Source organism: Zingiber officinale, chromosome 2A (genome assembly GCF_018446385.1).
Source record: "Zingiber officinale cultivar Zhangliang chromosome 2A, Zo_v1.1, whole genome shotgun sequence".
NCBI lineage: Eukaryota > Viridiplantae > Streptophyta > Magnoliopsida > Zingiberales > Zingiberaceae > Zingiber > Zingiber officinale.
In genome coordinates this window covers 14,873,445-14,892,975 of record NC_055988.1, presented here as the reverse complement: position 1 = coordinate 14,892,975, position 19,531 = coordinate 14,873,445, and the positions used below count along the sequence as shown (strand labels likewise).

The window sequence follows — 19,531 nt, the reverse complement described above, 5'->3', positions numbered from 1 at the left end:
CTTGTACCCCTTACTAACAAAATCAAAATACTTCTAGAATCATGGGGAGAAACAGAAGGTTTCAAAAATATTAGCAATTCTCAAAAACAAATTTAAAAAAGGTGCTGTGAAAAATTCCACATTCCTGCAGCCATAAATTCTGCGTTTGAATTTTTTTAAGCAATGTTTATAATAATAATAATAGTAATAATATTTTTCTGCAGCGAAAGTCGAAGGAAAAGAAACCAGAAAAGAATAAAATAAAACGTGGCAGATATGGATGATCGAGGTCGCTTCTATCCATGTTCATCATCCTATCCACAAACTCTCCCTAATCAACAGCAGGTGGAGACATGTGATTCTAATCCTCTAAAAGACAATGACCGAGGACCATGGCACAACAACACAATATAAGAGAAAGCCCGCAAAAGCAGAACAAATATAACTAACAACAAAACTTGTTTCCGTTTCCACTTGATCTCCATCAACTATTTGTTGATTCATATGAAGATGGCAGCACCTGCATCACCATCCCCTGCCTGTGAAATGGGTGAAGGTGCTAAGGATGATGCTACCAATGGCCTATGTTTGAAGAGAATTGATGATGATTATGATGATGATAAGAGGTGTGAATCTTCATCATTTTATGGAAATTCTGATGACTCCATCTTGTCGACATTGTCGGATCTTACAGATGATGCAACCTCCACATCTCCGAGCTCGTCGTCTTCCCTCTCATCAAATGCATCGCAATTTGATCCAAATCAATCTTCTTTCGACTTATCTTCGCTCGTGGACGACCTCCCAATCAAGTAAGTACTGGATTATCAGTTTGCAATGCAAACTCTTCGATGTTTCATCAGCTAATGAGGTTGAAACTGTCAAATCTGCAGAAGAGGGCTGTCCAAGTATTTTGAAGGGAAATCAGAGTCGTTTAGATCTCTATCTGATGCTAGATGCATTGAAGATCTTGTGAAAAAAGTGAATCCCAGCAGAAAGAGGTTAAAGGCATCCGGTGACCATGGATTCAATTCGACACAAAAGCACTGCAACAGATCAAGGTTCCATGGCAGGACAACATGGAAGAAAACCTCCAGGGGTTCGACTGTCTCTTCCTTGCTGGCAAGAAGGAACAGAAGCACTGCTTTGTTTAGTAGCAAGATGCTCAATCTACCACCGCATGAGAACCTGCAGTGAAGGTGCACAACATCAATTCAATGTAATATCATACAGATCTATGTTACGAAGAGAGTTCATTTTGATCATTTTCCCCCTTTGTTCATGCCATGGAACCATGAATAATCAGTCCTATATGTAGAGTGCCAAACTAATCGGAAAGAAGTTGGGTTGATAATTACTTTGTGCATTTATATTTTGCTCGCTTGATAAAGACAGCAGTTCTTTTGTGCCTATAATACAAATATGTTTTCCATAGTTTCATGAAGAGCAAATCCAACTGTGAATATATCACATACAACTATGATACTTAAGATTGAAAATATAGAAATCTGTGATGCCTAGCAATCTAGTTCTTAATAAAGATCTTTTCTTTTTTCACATTAACAATCTAATTGATGCTAATATCACTAGCTGAAGATGCCTCTACCATTTCTTAACAAAGAAACTCAGGTCTGTCTAGGAACACCATCCATTAATATCATGAAAACATTAAATTTACCCTCAAGCACTTCAGTTGCAAGCCAAAATCTTAAGATAGATGTCTAGCTTTTGGTGCTTGTTCCCTGCAATTTGCAATTTTCACACTCTAAGGTAGATAAATAACTGCAGTCAATGCGAAACCATTAGCCAGTGGCACTTCATCTTGAAGTGCAACAGTGCTGATCGTTGCTTCATCTTCATCTTGCTTTTGCATTATCTATAGCATAAGTGCGACATGATCTATATTTTGACATGAATTAGTGATCCCCCAGAAGCATCAAATTATAATTTGCTGGTGTGCAAGGATGAGAAAGTGCAACAGCAATATGTGAATAACTGATCATCTTTTTTAAAGACTTACCACAGCCTAGCCATGGAGGCCATGCAGATTGCCGATTGGTTATTCGATTCCAGCCCCCTTCGCACTGCTTGTTACCAGGAGAAAAAGTATGTAATCACACAGTGTGCTACATTAGAAATTTAACGAGATGGAGGTGGTCAGTTAATGATTGGATATATTTGAAATGTCAAGTATCAATTCAGTGTAAATGGTCTTTGATAGATTTCGAACATGTCAAAATTGAGGATAAAAAGTAATTCATCTTCAATTAATCAATCTGTAAGGAATATATTCAGACAGAATTACATACCTCATCTGAGGCAACTCCAAGGTGATACAGAAGTATCTTAATGCCTACTCTTTGGAACTCTAGCTGGGTTAATTCATAATTTCAAGCACACCTGCCTGTGCCTGAACATCTGCAAGCCGTTTAGCTGCCTCTGACCAATGTGGTTATCTGTTCAGCAGTTGCAAGAAAAAGTAACTCTGCTCATCCAAAGTATCATTAGCAAGAACAAAGATTATGATGCTTTACCTAAGACAAGATCAGTACATCTCCTGCAGCATATGATAATTTCAATCATTCTAGTCTTAGGAAAATCCAAGTGCCTAAAAGGAAGTTTACTCCTTTAGAAACTTGCATCTCCATAAACATATAGTACTGGATAACCATGAAAAATCTTTTGGAAATCATATCCAATGCACTAGAAAATAAGTGAGATAAAGTTGACTGGAAATTTCTCTTGAATAAAATGGCAAGGAAACTAGCAATTCATGTGAAACGATTTAGAATGCAAACTCCGACCGTGGAACACAAACTCTGGAACCAACAGCATTCAAACTCGCAGCCATGAGCCGCTCCATTGGCTTGGCTGCGAGCTTGTAGCCGTGCCACGGTTGTGAGCTCTTACCTGTCTGGCCGCAAATCGCGGTGGTCGTGATTCATGGACAGGTCGCAAATCGTTGGATACCAATTTGTTAAGAATGCAAATCGGTGAATACTAATTTGTTAACAACCAATAGGATTGAAGCTATAGCATCATTATTGGATACTAATTTGTGAGATCCAGATCACAATTTGTATCAATTAAAAAAATTGTCATAATACCTAAAATTATACATTCTCAAAAAGTCATATGTTCTTCTTGGCAATCAACCATGATAACAATATCAAGCAACCACGTCATATATTTAATTTGCAAGGTAAATAATTTTCTCTCAATATTGTTGCATTTCTTTTAAGAAGACGATTGAGTTTACCCATCTTTTCTTATGCTTTTAAATCCATATCTTTTGAAGACTCATTTCAGTAGTAGACCAATTTGCGGGCCACAAACTCACGGCCAAGCAGCAAATAGCCGCAAGTTATTCGCAGCATGGCTGTGAATCATGGTCACAAACTTGCAAGCTCGCGACCAGGCCACAAATAGCTCAAGGCTTGACCGCGAATTGCGACTACAAGCTCTGGCCCGACCACAAATCACGGCTAGGCCACCGTGAGCTTGCAGTCGGGTCATGAGTTGTGGCCGTCAAAGGTGCCAATTGTATTTTTTTTAATATTTTCTCCTTTCCTCCTTTCTCTTCCCTAAGGAATTTCTCCCACCTTTGATTCCTTTCCCTCCTCCATCCACACTTCAGGATAATAAGAGTTGCTAAATAAAAAGGTAAACAGAGGCAGCAAAAACTGTACAAAAGATGGTAGCAAAAAAAAAAAATCCTATAATAATACTTGATAAGCTTGTATGAAATCAAATTTGTTGGAAGCTTAGTCATGTGGTTTATGGCCTTCATGTGTGTGCATGATTAATCATATTTAAAGTACTTCATGCATGGATAAGAATACTATTTGCTTTGCAAGTTTTTGCCACAAACATTCTAGAGATGAACAAATATCTGACAGTGTTACTGGTATTAGTAATACAAAAACTTGAAATTTACAGTCTATATCCAAATGAGCTTATACTTTTTAGTACGAACCAAGTATATGGAAAAGGAAATCTGCATCTCATAGCCTCCAGAACAAAAGAAACAAGACAGACTTTTCAATGCAGATCTGAATAAACTATAAATGAACAATTATTGAATAATTCTGTTAGCACCTTGGGCGGATCCAAGTTTCTGGGCAAATCACCCATACAAAAGGCAAATTAGCTAATTTGAACAGCAACCTTTCTTTGTGAAGCCTCCACCGGGATCCGATACATTGATGGTCATGCCTTGGCTGGGAACTGTTCCTGCTGCCTCTGCAGCAGCAAGTGCCTTTCGGCTGATTATCTGGTAGATATTTTTTAAAATAGTCTGAAATGCCTTATCTATGTTAAGTGCCTCCAAAGCTGATGTCTCCAGGAAAGAAATCTCTTCTTTCTCAGCTAACATCTGGGCTTCCTCTTCTGTGACTGCTCGAAGATGCCTCAAGTCTGCCTTGTTCCCAACCATCAAGATCACAATGTTCGAGTCGGCATGGTCCCTCAGCTCGCGTAACCACCTTTGAACATTTTCAAAAGTTTGCTTCTTTGTTATGTCATAGACCAGGAGTGCTCCTACTGCACCCCTGTAGTAAGCGCTGGTGATGGCTCGGTACCTTTCCTGCCCAGCCGTGTCCCATATCTGAGCCTTGATTGTCTTCCCCTCTAGCTGTTTATGAAATCAAGTAACTTTATTAACAATATAAAATAAATGGAAGACTATAAAGGCATCAATAACTATGCAATTGCCATTTGCTACTGATTAAATTTTACGTAAGGATATTATCTGAAACGAGGAGCTTGATGTTGCCTAATGAACGAGAATAACAAAAAAGGTTTATGGAAATAATTTTGGGTATAACACAACCATCAGCACAGGCACACAAAGAACCCTTTTGGATTTGAACTATTGCCAATTGTCATGTTAAAGCATACATTGATGAACCATTTACATGACTGGTTCAAGTTAGGTTGGCATAAATCTTACCATGAGTCTATAGCCAGTTATAGAGATCACATCAATACGATGGTAACTATGTTAGAAAAAGAAAAGAAACACTAACTGAAAGAAAAAGGCTTCCCATATTATTCCTTTATGTTCAATCTTTCTATCACAAGCTTTGTTTTATGGCATAAATCAATTCATTAAATTTTATGATTCAAACAATAATCCTAGATAATTAAGCACAAACCATCCTTTTATAAGATTTTTCAGCAGACATAGTGCACATAATCCTTATAAATCAATGAAGATAGATTAAAGATTAACAGGAGAGAGTCATCTTCTATACTTAGCCCTAATCCCATATGGTTTATAAGGAAAATCTAAGGACATGATGTCTGAGCAGATGAAATATGATGCACAAATATCAAAAGGGCACCCTCCCACTTTGTCTAAATTATCAAAAGGGCATCCTTTTTTAAAATTTTTATCAAAGAGGTGCCCTTCTCTAACAGTATCCCTAAAACAACCCTAGACCATGATAAAATTATAACTGAATAGTTTCCTTTCAATTTTCCTACATTGAAGGAAAAAAATATATTCCAAAGCATCCATATTATTATCACACCAAATTATATAATTAAAATATCGATAAGAATAGAAACCAAGCAATTTCACTAATATTGTTCATTTTACATCATGGGTAAAGATATCCCAGAGGTATCTAAATCTACAAGGAAATATTATTTTATCGAAATACACTATGTTTGTTTGTGCTTGTTAAATGTGAATACAATTATCTGTTAATTATGCTACATGCTTTGTAGCTTTGTTAATGGGTCACATCTCAAGAATGCTAGTTCAAAACTACAAATAGAGTTAGAATATTTTTTTCCTACATTCTAGAAAAAATGAACAATTTTAAATTATTCACTTACAAATAGAGTTAGTATTTTGGTTGTTTAGAAAAGGGGTACCCCTTTTATAAAAAATAAAAGGTGCCCTAATTTAAGATTCAAATAAAATGGGGGGTGTCCTTTTCATTTTTGCTCAATTATCATTATATCTTAATTAAGACAACAATGATATACTATATATATTTAGTAAAGTCAAATGTTAAAGAAATCCTATGTTACTCAAACTCGAGTTGAGTATTCAATCCATGTGCATATCCAATATCTGGCATAACTATTTCTAAATTTGTTTTTCACATGTGATTAAAAGAAATATTTAATCTTCACTTGGGTGTTAGTGTCTACGTGTCAGTATGCAAAATGAGTACGAATGAGTTAGATAAAAAGTCTAAGTATCAGTTGAAATTTGACTATGGTGGAATCCCTTGGATCCACTAATGTTAGTAAAATCCTTTAAGACATGCTTACATAACATGAGATCTTCAATTAATTACCTTTACATCTAGATTGAATTGAGTGTCTACTTAGATTGTCATGTGGTAGCAAAATTAGTCTCTCACTTTTGACCATGTTGAGACTGGCAGAGTAAGAGACACTCTCTTAGTCTCACATGATTAAGTGAGATTCTGGCGTGCATACTTAAGTATTGAGAGACATCTATATGGAACAAATTTAGTCTATCAACTCTAATAATATTGAGAATGAGAAAGTATTAGATAGTAAGAGACACAAATTCACTTTTATCACACATGATAAGTTACATCTTCACGGACATGCTTAAGAGTCAAGAGACCCCAACACCTAAGTCGGTATTTTGAAAACTAGATTAGGGTTTAATCAATCATCTACTTCGGTCATAGTTTTTCCATTTGACTAGTCAAAAATCTAGTTCAGCTGATGTGTTCTATTTTGCAAATAAATCAAATTATTCTTTGTTCTTAGTTAACTAATATAATCAACTTGGTTAGCTATTAGTTGACTGGTCTGATTTTACAAACGCCAACCTAAGTATTTTGGCAATTTAGATTGAATTATATTTTGCATTGGGCTTTTATGTGCAATTAGAGGCGATATCTCAATTATGATGATCTTGGACTAGGGGGTTTTATGGGAGTAATAAGAGACATCTATTCCTTTTCCACATGATTTAAGTGGGATCTTCTTGGGCATGCTTAAATATCAAGGGGCCTCCTCCACAAGAAATTTTAAATTAGATAAGGCATTTCCTTAGTCTTCTACATGATAGCAGGGTGACTCCATCTCCATTGAGATTGAGGAGCAAGAAAGAGTACAAACTCATCTCTTCACTTTCTCATGTGACCATATTTTCCCATGAGAGAATACAAAAGAAAATAAGGTGATAAAAGGATTTCTCCATTTGCACTTTCACTCCATTTCTTTTAGTGAAAATGGAGAGAGAAAAGTGAAAAAAAAATGAGAAAATATTTTCCTAATTTAACATAATTCTGTTTTCACTGGATTTATGCAGAAAAGACACTACTATTTATGTGTAATAAAGCTCAAATTTGATTTTTAAAAGTCCAATTTTTTTTTTCAAATCTATTTTTGATATATATATATATATATATATATATATATATGTTTCTTAACAAATTAATTTCTGAAATTTCTTTCCCTCCCTCTTATCTTCTCTCCGAGGAAACAGCCACAAGGAAAACTCTAATTTTTTTCCTTCCCTCAAAGAAAATCAAAGCAAGAGAAATATTTCCTATCACTTTTTCATTATTATTATTTTTCTATATCCTCTTTTTTCCTCGGTGGTTCCCTTTCCTGGTAGAATATTGGACCTAAGCGGGATATTCTTGGATAAGTATCAAAAGATTCTCACTTACAAGCCTTGACAATTGGATTGAATTGAACTATCCTTGATTTTCCACAACCTCCATGAAAAATTAAGGTTTTGAAAGTTGAATCTCTGAACCAGTTATCTAGTAAATCATTCACTCTTCCGCTCCACCCACTAGACGGAACAAAATTTTAACAAAATAATCGGCGCGCAAGCAGCTTTCTTCTCGAGCATTAGGATGAACAATTGCTTTTGTGAATAATTTAGCAAGCACGCATGCAACTCTCTATCACGCACAGGATTCGGAGCAGAACAAGGAACGCAAGCAATTCGTCGAGTACCTGAAGAGTCCTGGTGGCGAATTCGACGCCGATGGTGGACTTGGATTCCAAGCAGAACTCGTTGCGCGTGAACCTGGAGAGGATGTTGGATTTCCCCACGCCAGAATCCCCTATCAGAACAATCTTAAACAGGTAATCGTACTCATTGTCCACTCGATGCGCCATTTCTCCTCCTCCCCCTCCTCCTCCTCCTCTCTATTACCTGAGCTCAATCCATTGCAAAATGAACCACAACCATCAGAACATGATCGAACGAGAGAAAAAGGAGATCGATATTTGAATCTAAGAGAACGAAATATACCCACCTGACGCCAGATCCGGTGGAAGGAAGGGCCGCGATCCCGGCGTTTTCGGGAGGCGAGAGGGAAGACATGAACGGCCGACCGAGAAACGGGAACATTTGATTTGATCCTTGAAATAGCCTTTCTATTTGGACCTTTATCTGTCTCGGGTTATCGGGTCTAGGACCCGCTATCCACTGGGCCGGATCTGTGTTGGCATTGTCTTCTTGCCCGAATCAAATTAGACCCGATCCGTATAAATTGATGCCGCTTGTGCTGTTCGGGTCGCAGCATCGGGGGCGATCGAGGGCAATGGAGGGGGAGGAGAAGACGAGGAATGGAGGAGAGATGGTGAAGCTGATAAGCGCCGAGGGATTCGAGTTCGTCATCGACAAGAAGGCCGCTATGGTCTCCCAGACGATCAGCAACATGCTTACCTCCCCCGGTCTGTCTCCTTCTTCGCTCCTCCTTCCTTAACGTCGATTCCTCGTACGTTTCTTGTTTCTCGGTCTTTTGTGGAGTAGATCTGAAATTTTTTCCGGTAGCGCAGGCGGCTTCGCGGAGACGCAACTGGGAGTTGTGACCTTTCCAGAGATTAGCACGCCTATCCTCGAGAAAATCTGCCAATACTTCTACTGGAATCTTGATTTTCAAAGGTTCTTTTCCCTTACGTTTACCTTGATTTCTTGTTCTATTGCGTGATTATGGTTTGCCTTTCCCTCAGGGTTGTGAAAATTGATCTGCTAGCGTGTGTTTACAAACCCTAGTAATCGTTTGAATCCATAGTTAGACCAATTGTTTGTTTGCTACTTGTGAAATTTGTACATTTTGTAGAAAAATTTGGATAAAAAATATTTGTATCGCATCATCCTATGTGATAACGATATATGTTAATCCTATTATCGAATACTTCCAACACTTCTCAAGTTGGACTACAGATACCATCAATGCCCTTCTAACATAAATGTCAATGTATTATCATAAGAAAAATATAAAGTAACCATGAAAATAAAATGGAAACATGATGCACAATCATAGGACTATAGGAGAAACAAAACATAAAGAGTTAACGAAGCGCGCAACTAAGGATCCCTTCATCCTATGATTCGTAGTTCCAGAGATGGTACACAGATGGTCAAGCTACAAGCAGAGGCAGATAGTTGCAATATTTATGTCTGCATAAGGCGTGGTCAATGGTAGTCTATCAGATCACAAGTAGAGGGTAATGCTAGCAGTGCCCACATCCATGAGGTGCAATCATCAGCAGACTGTTGAATCATGAGAGAGGATGGTAGTGGTAGTGCTTGCATCCTTGTGAAGTCCTTGCAGCCAGTAGAGACAGAAGGTCAGGTTGAGAGTAGCATCTAGTAATGATGGTGTTCATGTCCCTTGCAGTCCTTGCGGCATGTAGAGACTGGTGATCAGGTTGAGATCAGAGGCCCATAGTGGAAAATGGAAATGCTCTCTTTCACCTGGTTCCAACATTGCTTCTATTGGTTCTGGTTTCTTCCTCCTCTCAGCCATAATCCTGGAAGAATGATACTGATATGCTAGAAAATGAAGCCACTGATGAGTGTATGAAGAAGAGGTAATTTGCTTATTAGTCTTGGGAGATCCACGTCTGGTAGTACTAGACAAGATTTGTTCTGTGTGGGTTTGCTGCGAGCAGAATGGGTAGTCGGTGGTTGCAGCATAAACACCATAATGCTTGCAGGAACTTCCATGTTCAAGTAGGCATGCGCCTTAAGCGGTTGGGTTGTGGATGGAGGCTGCACTCACCTAAATGATGGTGGGCATGCAGTAAAGAGGGGTCAGTCAAACAGTCTAGAGAGATGAGGGTGAGGTTGACGACCTCCTCTTCAGGAGAACACCTCATTTGGAAAAGCTATGCTTAGAAAAGGGGCTTTGATATTACTGTGGTCAACAAGTATAGTTGCTGTCAGCATGCGGTCAACGCAAGCCTACATACTGGTTAGAGAATGAGTTGGAGTTCTGTTAAATTATATCACAAACCAGTTGAGCTGTATAGTGGAGGTCCACACTTGCCCATTCTGAGGTGGTCTGACTGAGCTAGGGTCCTCTGTGAGTTTGGTTGAGTTGGATTAAGTGAGTTGGCTATTGGTTTGTCGCAAAGAAATCAAAGTCGTGCAAGGCATAGACATAGTTGGTCTGAGTTGAAAATCTTACTGATGGCTGGCGGTTTCAATTGGTGTGATTTTTGCATTATCTTGAAGTGGTGCTTTGGTGCTTTGTTTATAGGCTCGGAGAGGCACACCCTATTCCATGAGATTCCTGCCACGTGGAGGGAGAGCCACCTGGCCCACCTATTATGGAATTTCAGTGCCTTCCATCATTTTACAGTAAAATTATTTAGTCAAGCTTTGAGAAAAACGTAGATTCTTGTTGAATTAATTTTTACTATAAAACTATTATAACGTTTTCCATGATTGTTGAAAATACAATAACATGCAATGTGAATTTTTCATGTGATGAGCTTAAGTATTAATAGTAGACAGCCTCATGATAATTTACCTTTATATTTAATATTTGGTGTTATATGCTAAATTGCTAATTCCCATTGATATACAACATTTAATAAATTGGGGTTTTATATTACACTTTAGAATCCCGTTAGTATGTTTTTAATGAGATTTATATTTCTTGACAACATTTAGCAATTTCATTTAACTCAGTTTAATCCTTCTCAAACAGAAAAATAGGTGGTGAATTTTGCCATCTGCTTATTGCACTTTGTACCTTAGGTAGCTAAGGGGAAAAGTTGACCATTTTGGGCCACAACTAATCTTCTTATTCCGCCCAACTTGCTTTCTTTCATTTAAGCTTCTGATCGAATTCTATTGGAAATTTCTTCTAATTCATTTTTTTATGCTGACTGTGTCCTATAAAGGACATAAATATAGTTTTTGGTTTGAAGTTATTCAAATTGGTATACTTATTCTCTTTTTGCCTTCTTTTTTTTTTTGAACAATAAGTAGCCAATGATGCCCATCTATAGACGCATTTAAAAATGAGGACATAACTATAGTTTTTGGTTTGAAGTTGTTCAAATTAGTATTCTTATTCTATTTTTTTCCTTCTTTTTTTGGAACAATAAGTAGCCAATGATGCCCATCTATAGAAGCATTTAAAATTGAGCACCTATGGATGATAGACTTTGTCAGTTTGAACTTATCTATGCTACTGTTGTATACTACAACTAATAGATGAAGTTCTGTTTACAGAAGAAAAATCATAATTGTCTTTAACTAATCTATGGTAATTCTGTCTCTGTACATCCTCAGTGTTTCCTACAAGAGAGTTAAATGTCATGGAAAGAAGTGAAAAAGGAAAGCAATATAGACGGAGAAGGAAATTGCTACCTTCTTTGTGTAGCTTTTCCCTTCATTTAACTAGAAGCAATTTTGCTCAACTGGCAAAATGTTTTTCTAGTTGTTTCTTTCCCTCCCTCTTGTTCCCCCCAAGGAAACAGAGCAAATGGTGAGTTCCACCAGCATTTTCATTTCTCAGATGTATCTCCCTCCCTTCCCACAGGAAATTCAGAAGTCATTTGATTCTTTAGAATTTTTCTGCTTGCAGCCATATGTTATATCATGCAACTTTAACAAACATATCTAGGCATGTTGCATTTGAAACTTCTTTACTCTGTTAAAGGAAGTGTCTTCCTTTATCATCTAGTGTGGTTTTTGTTTAGCTTTCACATAGTGGCAGTAGTTTAGCTGAACCCAAATAGCTGCGACTCACAACTTTTGTTGTCGTGCCTTGACAATTATTGCAGCCTGAATAGGAAAACTCAATTTCTTCCCAATCCTTAACCAACCAACAGTTTTTCTTTTGTTATCTCCTTTGTATAGTCATCCTGAGGATGATGGGACCATTGGGAGTCTTTTCATACAACTCTATCATCATAATCACTTACGTTCATGGATGTTTTTTCTGCTATCACTAATGTCAAATTGACACTTTAATCATCTCCCCAAAGCTTCTGCTATGTGATTGATGGAAACTGATAAATCTAATGTATCGATGTCGCTTAGCAAATTTAGGATTTCCAGCTGATCTGAATTGATATTTCCAGCTATCCCACTCTGACTAAAAGCAGTTGCATACAAGAAATTTGAAATAATTTTTTACTTGTTTCATTTTCATGCTCAAAAGGGTAGAATTGGATGATCAGTGGGTTAAAACCCAAATTCATATGCACCTATCCTTTCACTACTTGCTCAAGCTTTTGATTCAAAAAATAGAGAACTTACAAAAAAATATATATATATATATATATATATATATATAGTTGTGAGAACTATATGATGCTCTGTTAATATATGATGTTGTCTGTTAACTTTGACTTACTACCCATTTGGATGCTGTATCTGACAGTGGAAAGGAAACCGAGTTTCACATCGAACCTGAGATCTTTGGAGCTGATGATGGCTGCGAACTATCTCCATACTTGAGGTGCCCATGAATCAACAAACCGGAGATGATGACTCTGGAGCTAAGGATGGCTTCTCTTCACAGATATAGATCATTTATGGAAACGCATTGGAAGTGCTTAAAAACAATTGGTAGTTTCTGCTGTATTGCTTGAAATATTTCAAATAGATGTAGACTTGGTGAGAATGGAAAGTACATATCTACTTATCGACCTTTCATACAGTTTTTTTTTGTGCCATGACTTTAAATGCGACAAATAGAAATTTGTCTGCCGCAGGATTCCACTTCAATCCCATGGAAGTGGGTATTTGCAGTAGTCGTCGTCGTCGTCCTTCACCGCCGGCGCCCTCTTGGCTATGCACAAGAACAGCCTCTCGTAAGCGAGGGACATCTTGGTGGCGGTGTGCAGCCTCAACGCTCTGTTCCTGGCCGCCTCCCCTTTCCTCGCCAGCACCTCCTTCCCGTCGGCCGCGATCCTGAACAGGCACGCCGTCAGCGACTCCACCGTCGGCAGGAACGTGTACCCCACCTCCGGCCCCACTATCAGCGACCCCGTGATGCTCGCGAACCTCGTGCCGGCGGCGGCCACCCCCGATATCATCGCCTCTATGAAGGTGTGGTCGAGCCCCTGCGCCCTCAGCGTTGGGTTCATGTAAACGTCGAGCGAGTTGTAGAATTTGGCGAGCTCGGACTGCTCCAGCGGCCCCACGACGATGACGCTCCGGCCCAACTCTCTGTACCTGTCGCCCCATGGCCCGTCTCCGGCCACCAGAACGAAGACGTCCCCCTTTCGGAACGTCTCTTCCTCCTCGAAGGCCTTCTTCAGAGCTTCGAACATCAGCGGGTGACCTTTGTCCTTCACCAACCTCCCAGCGATTCCTATCACCAGCTTCGCGCCGGTCGGCACGCCGACCTTGGCCTTGAATTCTGCTCCCGATTTCGGATCGGGCCCGAAGACGCTCTCGTCGACGCCGTTGACGATGATGTGGACGCGCCCCTCCGGGATCATGTAGACCCGCTTGAGGACGTCCCCGACGTGGTCGCTGGTGGCCACGTGGTGGGCGTAGCGGGGGAAGAACTTGACTTCCTCGATCACCTTGGCGAGCCGCTCCGCCACGATCGGGCTCCGCGGCTCCGACGAGCCGCGCAGAAGGTCCTGAACCACGTCGGAGTGGATGGTCTCGTAGGCGATGCCGTGCCAGGACGCGGCGAGGTTGCGGAGGCCGCGGGCGCGGCCGTGGAGGACGCCGACGCTCTCCGAGTGGATCACTTCGAAGGGCCGCCCGGTGGCGTTGTGGATGCCGAACTGCTCCCACGCCAGGGCCTGGTTGAGGAAGCCGGCAGGGGAGGGGTCGGTGGGGTGGAAGATCAGGGCGGAGGCGGCCGCGGCGGAGTCGCCCAGGGTGGCGTTGGATTTGGTGGTGAAGACGTGCACCTCGTGGCCGCGGCGCGCGAGGGCGAGGTGGAGCGTGAGGGCGTGGCGCTCGAGGCCGCCGGCGCGGTTGCGCTGCGGCCAGCGCTTGACGAAGAGGGCGATCTTAAGGAGCCGCGGCGGCGGGCGGACGGAGAAAGAAAGCTGGTTGAGGGCGGAGGAAAAGGCGAGGATGTTCAAGGACCTATTCTGCTCTGCGGCGGCGGCGGCGAAGGCGGCATCGATGTTGCAGGGAGTAGAGGCGGGGCGAGACCAGAAAATGAAGGAGGACAGGATGGTGATGGCGAGGAGGAAGGGACAGAGCCGCCGGAAAGTGATGGCGTTGCTGCCACAATGCGCTCTCTTCATCACGGATTCGAAATCGAAGGAAGTAATTGAGGAGGGGAGGGATTTGATGCGAAGTAGCTGACAAGTACGCAGGTAGAAGATGAATACGTTTACGCCCAGGGCTCCATCATTTCGCTTTAGGATCAACACAGACAAAATAAATCATCGACGATTACCGACCTTTAGAATCATTAGAAGATATTTAACTCAGCTATTTCGAAATTTAAATCTCAAATTTTATGATAACAACACTTCACATGCCAAAACTAACAAGCAAGAAGATTCGTGGGTTTGTTGTCCTGTGAGATTTGAAATCTGGAGGTGTGTCCGATGGTTTGACTTCATTGCCAGCTCCAGTCCACGTGATCTTTACTGGAATTTAGGCCGGATCTGGTTGAAATCCATCGTAGATTACGTTAACAAAGGGAAAAGATTGAAAATAGAAATATAGTGAAGAGGAAGAGATTTTTTTAATTTTTAATTTTTTTTTTTTTTGATGATTTTGTTACTTTTACTGATTTAGTAAATTAAAGTGGATTATTAGGTGGGAACTTGAAATTTTGCTAAAATGATGAATCATGATGATATTTATTTACAAAATAATTTGATTAATTAACCATGAAAACTAGTAAAGAATTAAGCAGCTGGGTAGTTGCACATGGTGCACATGCTTCTCCGCTATCGGATCATACAGTTATGCTACAATAAACAAAGGGCTCGACCAGTAGGTTCAAATGTTCTAGGAAATCACAACCAACTAAATAAAAATAAATAAAACTGAATATCTGTATTACTAAAAATAAAAAAACATAGAGTAAAGAAAAATAAATTGACACTTCAAATTAAAAGAAATATCAAATCGGCATTTCTTTTAAAAAGTCAAAAGGGTATCTCTTATCCCAATAATACTATTTATTTCAATATTGGTGTAGCATATAATTGTTATAATGGATAAAAGTTACCAACGAATTGTTATAATATTATTCACTATTCTCAATTTTATTATTCCTATAGGATGTCATGTTTTCAGGAAAAATTCCTCTTAATAATTTGACGATCATAAATTAATCCTATAATTTATCTTTCTTCCTATAATTATAAGAACGAGTTATAAAATATAACTGGAATAAATATATTTATCTTTTATAATTTATTCTCAAATGCTATTGTAATAATTACCACTGAACTAGAAACTATTCTATAATTACTGTAATCTGTAATATTTAATACAATATTACAGTATTATAGCTGCTATTTAGTATTTCTACCACTATTTAAAATAATTTTAATTAATTTACAATGATATTGATAAGATTTAAATAATTTTGATTAAAAATATTTAAATATAATAGTTTTTAAAGTTTAAAAATTAAAAATTAAAAATTAAACTACAAATGTAATAGTTATTGATCTTATCCGAGCGCTGAGTCGACGGATGCTGGAGACGTGGCACGCTCCGCTGTCTCCGACTGGTAGTGTAGATCTCCGGCGAACCTGCAAAGAAGTCGAGCCGGGAGGGGTTTTCCGGCGATGGCCCTCCGACGCTCAAGTCAGGCAACGAGAGAGACAACGTAATGTGGCTACCTTAAAGATTTGCGCATACCTTCGTCGACGTCTAGGGGTCCTTATATAGGACTCCAGGGAGACGCGGGCATGCTTCTCTATGCGTGCACGCTTCCCCAAACATACCTTAACAAGCCTCTGTCAGAAAAGTACCTCTTGCGCCATTCCGCAATCGTCCGAGCATATCCCGGATGTGACAGTGGAAGCTTCCACCGTATGATCCTGTGTACGGCTCGACCGCCAACTCTGCTACCTGTCGGCGGCAGACGTCTCGAAGATGATGTTATCCCCTGTCTCCTTTGTCCTCTTGCGCTTCCTATCTGTTCGAGGGCCGAGCGGGTCGACCGCTCGGCAAGCGTATTATTTCTGTCGCCGGTTGTAGGTATCGATCCAACCGGGAGAACTCCCGGTCGTATGCTCGGATGGAATTGCTCCTGCCTCTGTTGCCTGGTGCCCCAGCCGAACGGGCAGCCCGCTCGGCCCTGAAACCTTTTTACCTTGAGTATCGGAAACCCAACCCCTAGTCGGGTTGTCTTTCATTCGGCTCGAGGGGATTCACAATCGGTCGGCCCGCTTCATCCGGTCGGTCGGCCTGCTTCGCCCGGTCGGCCGAGTCTCAGGGTTGAATCTCTTGACCTTTGACCTCTACGTGTCGTTGACCATCCGCCAACGAGGGTCCTCCGCCCTTACCACCGGATCACATGTCTCCCCTTCAAGTGTAGTCGAAGGAGGCACTAAGTCCGACTGACTGGACTGTCGGTCGGCCTGAGTGACACGGCTCTACCACTCTCTAGAATGTTCCTCTTCACGGCCGTTCGACAACCGTGTCGACGGTCAACGCTAACGTCCTTCGAATCTCCTCGGAATTCGTGCAAATCCTCTCCATTAAGACCGAGCATGCGCGCTGCGCACCATAATGGCGCTTATTAAATGTGCCCCTATGACATGATGCCACATGGCGCTTCTGCAGGCGTCATCGTATGGCTCTGCGACGTGTCTGAGGGGACATCGGCGGTTCGAAATGAACGGGCAGATGTGGGCCTCGGTTCTTGTGACCTGCATCCGACGGTCGAGGCCGATTGGGCTTGACCTTATAAATCCTTCGCCTTCGTCCTCCGCCGCACCCTTGCCTTCGCGTGTCCCGCAGCCTTCCTCGGTGCTTCAGCGTTCTGGCGACTCTGATTTTCCCTTCTCCGACGATTCTCCGCCTTCTTCCTTCGATCCTCAACTCCTTTGTAAGGTTCTTCCTCCTTTCTTCCTTTTATCCCTGTGTTTTCTTCGCGTTCTCAGCTGTGTTTCGTCCTTTAGCTACTGTTTTGCTCCTTTTTTCGCTTGTGCATTTGCTTTCCCTTTCGATCTGTACTTCTTCCATTGCTCTGGCGATGGCAAGCTCCTCTCAACCAGCGGACCCGGCTCTCGGCCCATGGTATACCACCATGGAGTCGCGGTTCGATCGGCGCGATGTCGAGAGCCTGTTTAACGCCTATGATATCCCTTCCGACTTCGAGCTAATTTTACCTTCACCTTCCGCTCGGCCACACAGACCGCCGAGCGGTGCCTTTTCTCTCTTCCGCGACCAGTTCGTAGCCGGTCTGCGGTTTCCCCTCCACCCCTTCATTGTTGAAGTTTGTAACTTTTTTGGCATTCCGCTCACCCAACTGGTCCCCAACACCTTTCGCCTCCTCTGCGGGGTTGTGGTCTTATTTAAGATACACAACATTTCGCTCCGCCCAGAGGTCTTCTATTATTTTTATTACCCCAAGCAATCTGAGCCTGGCACTTATCTGTTTCAAGCTCGGCCCGGCTTGGTCTTTTTTGATAAGTTGCCCTCTTCCGACAAACACTAGAAGGAGAACTTTTTCTACCTTCGTGCTCCCGGGCGGCTCCCCTTCCGTACGAAATGGCAGGTCGGACCGCCCATCTCTCCCGAGCTGAAGAAATATAAGACCCGACCGGACTATCTTTAAGCAGCGAATCTGCTAGCCGGTCTGAAGCTCGACATCAATAAGCTCCTCCCTGAAGGAGTGATGTACATATTTGGTTTGAGTCCGAGCCAAACCCCCCTTCCGAGCAGCTTCGGTAAGAACTTTACTTAGACATTTGCCTTGAGTTCTAACTGATTTCCTTCTCTTTTCTTTGCAGCGAATATCGTAATAGAGTCGGTGTTGTTCAGAATTTTGAAGAAGAAAGCGGTCGCGCTCGAAGCAGCAGCGACCAAGGAAATGGAGCAACTGGGCATTGCTCCAGTCGGCTCACATGAGGACGAGAGCGAAGCGCAAGCAAGCAAGTCGGCCGCTCAGGCTTCGCCCATGGATGATGCAGCCGATGCAACTTCTGGCAAAGAATCGGCCGTTCGGGAGGAAAGCTCCGATCTGGAGGACGCGCTCCCGCTTAACAGGAAAAGACGGAGAGTTGAGAAGCCCCTCCGTTCGGCAACCTCCGCAGTGCAAGCGTCCGAGCGGACGGGCACCGCCTCCCCATGCGAACAAGCACCATCGGTCGAGGCGCTATCTTCCGACCGGACTCCTTCTCAATTGGAGGCGGCTGCGGCCCCCATCGAAGCGGTTCCGGTTGCCTCCCTTCCTCCTGCACCACGCCGAGTCCTCCGCTCGGGCATTTTGTCCACCCTGTCCAGCCCAGTCTCCGATCCTTTGGCGTCCACTCAGACGACTCCGGGCCAGTGTCGTACTGTTAGGGCTACTTTGCATCTCCCTACCGAGGCTTTCATGGCCGAGTCCGATCGGCCTACGACCCCCGAGCATATGATCACTATGAAGGGGCCCCTCGCTGAAATGTGTGCGGACGCTCGGGCCCGTGTGACCCTGATACCACTCGACAAGCTGGCTGATAGCCACATGCAGCAGTCCACAGGGGTAAGCCCTATTTCCTTTTCTTTATATAACCTTTCCGATTGGCCTTTTAATCTTTCAGTGTACACCAGCGATGGGTGGAAGAGATTGTTGTCTCCGACCGCTTAGGGATGGTGGAGGACGAGCTGAAGAGGCTGAAGAGTCAGGGCGGCTCGTCGTCTTCCCGAGGCCCTTCTTATGTCGAGCTGCAGAAGGAGCTCGACAAAACAAAGGATCTGTTAGAGGCCGAGCGGAAGAAGACGGCCGACCAGGCTTACATGTTGGACCAGCTAGACAAAAAGGTCAAATCCTATGACCGCAAGATTGAGTTGGCCACCACTCGGAAGAACACCGCCATCGCTGATCTGGAAAAAAAGAATGTAGAAGCCCGGGCTCTGGAGCAGCGTGTGAATGAGCTTGCCGAGCTGCTAGAAGGCGAGCAGAAAGGCCGCTCGGAGGAGGTGACTAAGCTCAAGGGCGATTTGAAGGACCTGCAGGAGGCTCTTGAAGCTTCTCGTTCTGCCTTCAAGGAGTACCAAGAGGCGGAGCCGGGCCGTGTCGCCACCTTGAGCCAAAACTACATCCGCTCGGCGGAGTTTGTAGAGAAGGTGTGCGACCGGCTGGTCATCGCCTTCGAGTTGACCATCACAGCCACGGCGGATTATCTGAAGACCAAG

General features: G+C 42.3%; 3 protein-coding genes and 1 pseudogene across 6 annotated transcripts; 2 read left to right on the top strand and 2 right to left on the bottom strand.

Annotated features, from left to right (window-relative positions):
- Nucleotides 1-217: 217 nt before the first annotated feature.
- On the bottom strand, nucleotides 218-8,361 carry LOC122040807 (ras-related protein Rab2BV-like). 4 transcript variants are annotated; one of them, XM_042600250.1, is made up of 7 exons: nucleotides 8,253-8,361; nucleotides 7,948-8,149; nucleotides 4,078-4,612; nucleotides 2,289-2,587; nucleotides 2,000-2,063; nucleotides 1,658-1,878; nucleotides 218-1,167 (listed from the first exon to the last, which is right to left on the bottom strand). In XM_042600250.1, exons 2-3 carry the CDS (start codon nucleotides 8,110-8,112, stop codon nucleotides 4,130-4,132), a joined length of 648 nt encoding a protein of 215 aa, XP_042456184.1. In that variant the 5' UTR covers nucleotides 8,113-8,149; nucleotides 8,253-8,361; the 3' UTR covers nucleotides 218-1,167; nucleotides 1,658-1,878; nucleotides 2,000-2,063; nucleotides 2,289-2,587; nucleotides 4,078-4,129. The 4 variants fall into 4 exon arrangements, with proteins under 4 accessions (XP_042456184.1, XP_042456185.1, XP_042456183.1 ...); XM_042600251.1 differs by lacking the exon at nucleotides 1,658-1,878 and having other exon boundaries at nucleotides 2,289-2,435; nucleotides 2,514-2,587; XM_042600249.1 differs by lacking the exon at nucleotides 1,658-1,878.
- Nucleotides 484-1,391, top strand: LOC122040810. The gene is made up of 2 exons (XM_042600254.1): nucleotides 484-791; nucleotides 873-1,391. Exons 1-2 carry the CDS (start codon nucleotides 484-486, stop codon nucleotides 1,174-1,176), a joined length of 612 nt encoding a protein of 203 aa, XP_042456188.1. The 3' UTR covers nucleotides 1,177-1,391.
- Nucleotides 8,362-8,514: 153 nt separating the features above from the next.
- Nucleotides 8,515-12,905, top strand: LOC122040812 (annotated as a pseudogene).
- Nucleotides 12,830-14,613, bottom strand: LOC122040795 (D-inositol 3-phosphate glycosyltransferase-like). The gene has a single exon (XM_042600234.1). It carries the CDS (start codon nucleotides 14,461-14,463, stop codon nucleotides 12,970-12,972), a length of 1,494 nt encoding a protein of 497 aa, XP_042456168.1. The 5' UTR covers nucleotides 14,464-14,613; the 3' UTR covers nucleotides 12,830-12,969.
- Between the last annotated feature and the right edge of the window lie 4,918 nt (nucleotides 14,614-19,531).

What these genes read in the sequence shown, in the direction of transcription:
- LOC122040795 (XM_042600234.1), bottom strand. Translation starts at nt 14,463, where the DNA reads ATGAAGAGAGCGCATTGTGGCAGCAACGCCATCACTTTCCGGCGGCTC.
- LOC122040810 (XM_042600254.1), top strand. Translation starts at nt 484, where the DNA reads ATGAAGATGGCAGCACCTGCATCACCATCCCCTGCCTGTGAAATGGGT. An exon ending in GTGGACGACCTCCCAATCAA is followed by an intron (nt 792 to 872) that starts GTAAGTACTGGA and finishes TCAAATCTGCAG; the next exon opens with AAGAGGGCTGTCCAAGTATT.
- LOC122040807 (XM_042600250.1), bottom strand. Translation starts at nt 8,112, where the DNA reads ATGGCGCATCGAGTGGACAATGAGTACGATTACCTGTTTAAGATTGTT. An exon ending in TCGCCACCAGGACTCTTCAG is followed by an intron (nt 4,613 to 7,947) that starts GTACTCGACGAA and finishes TTTCATAAACAG; the next exon opens with CTAGAGGGGAAGACAATCAA.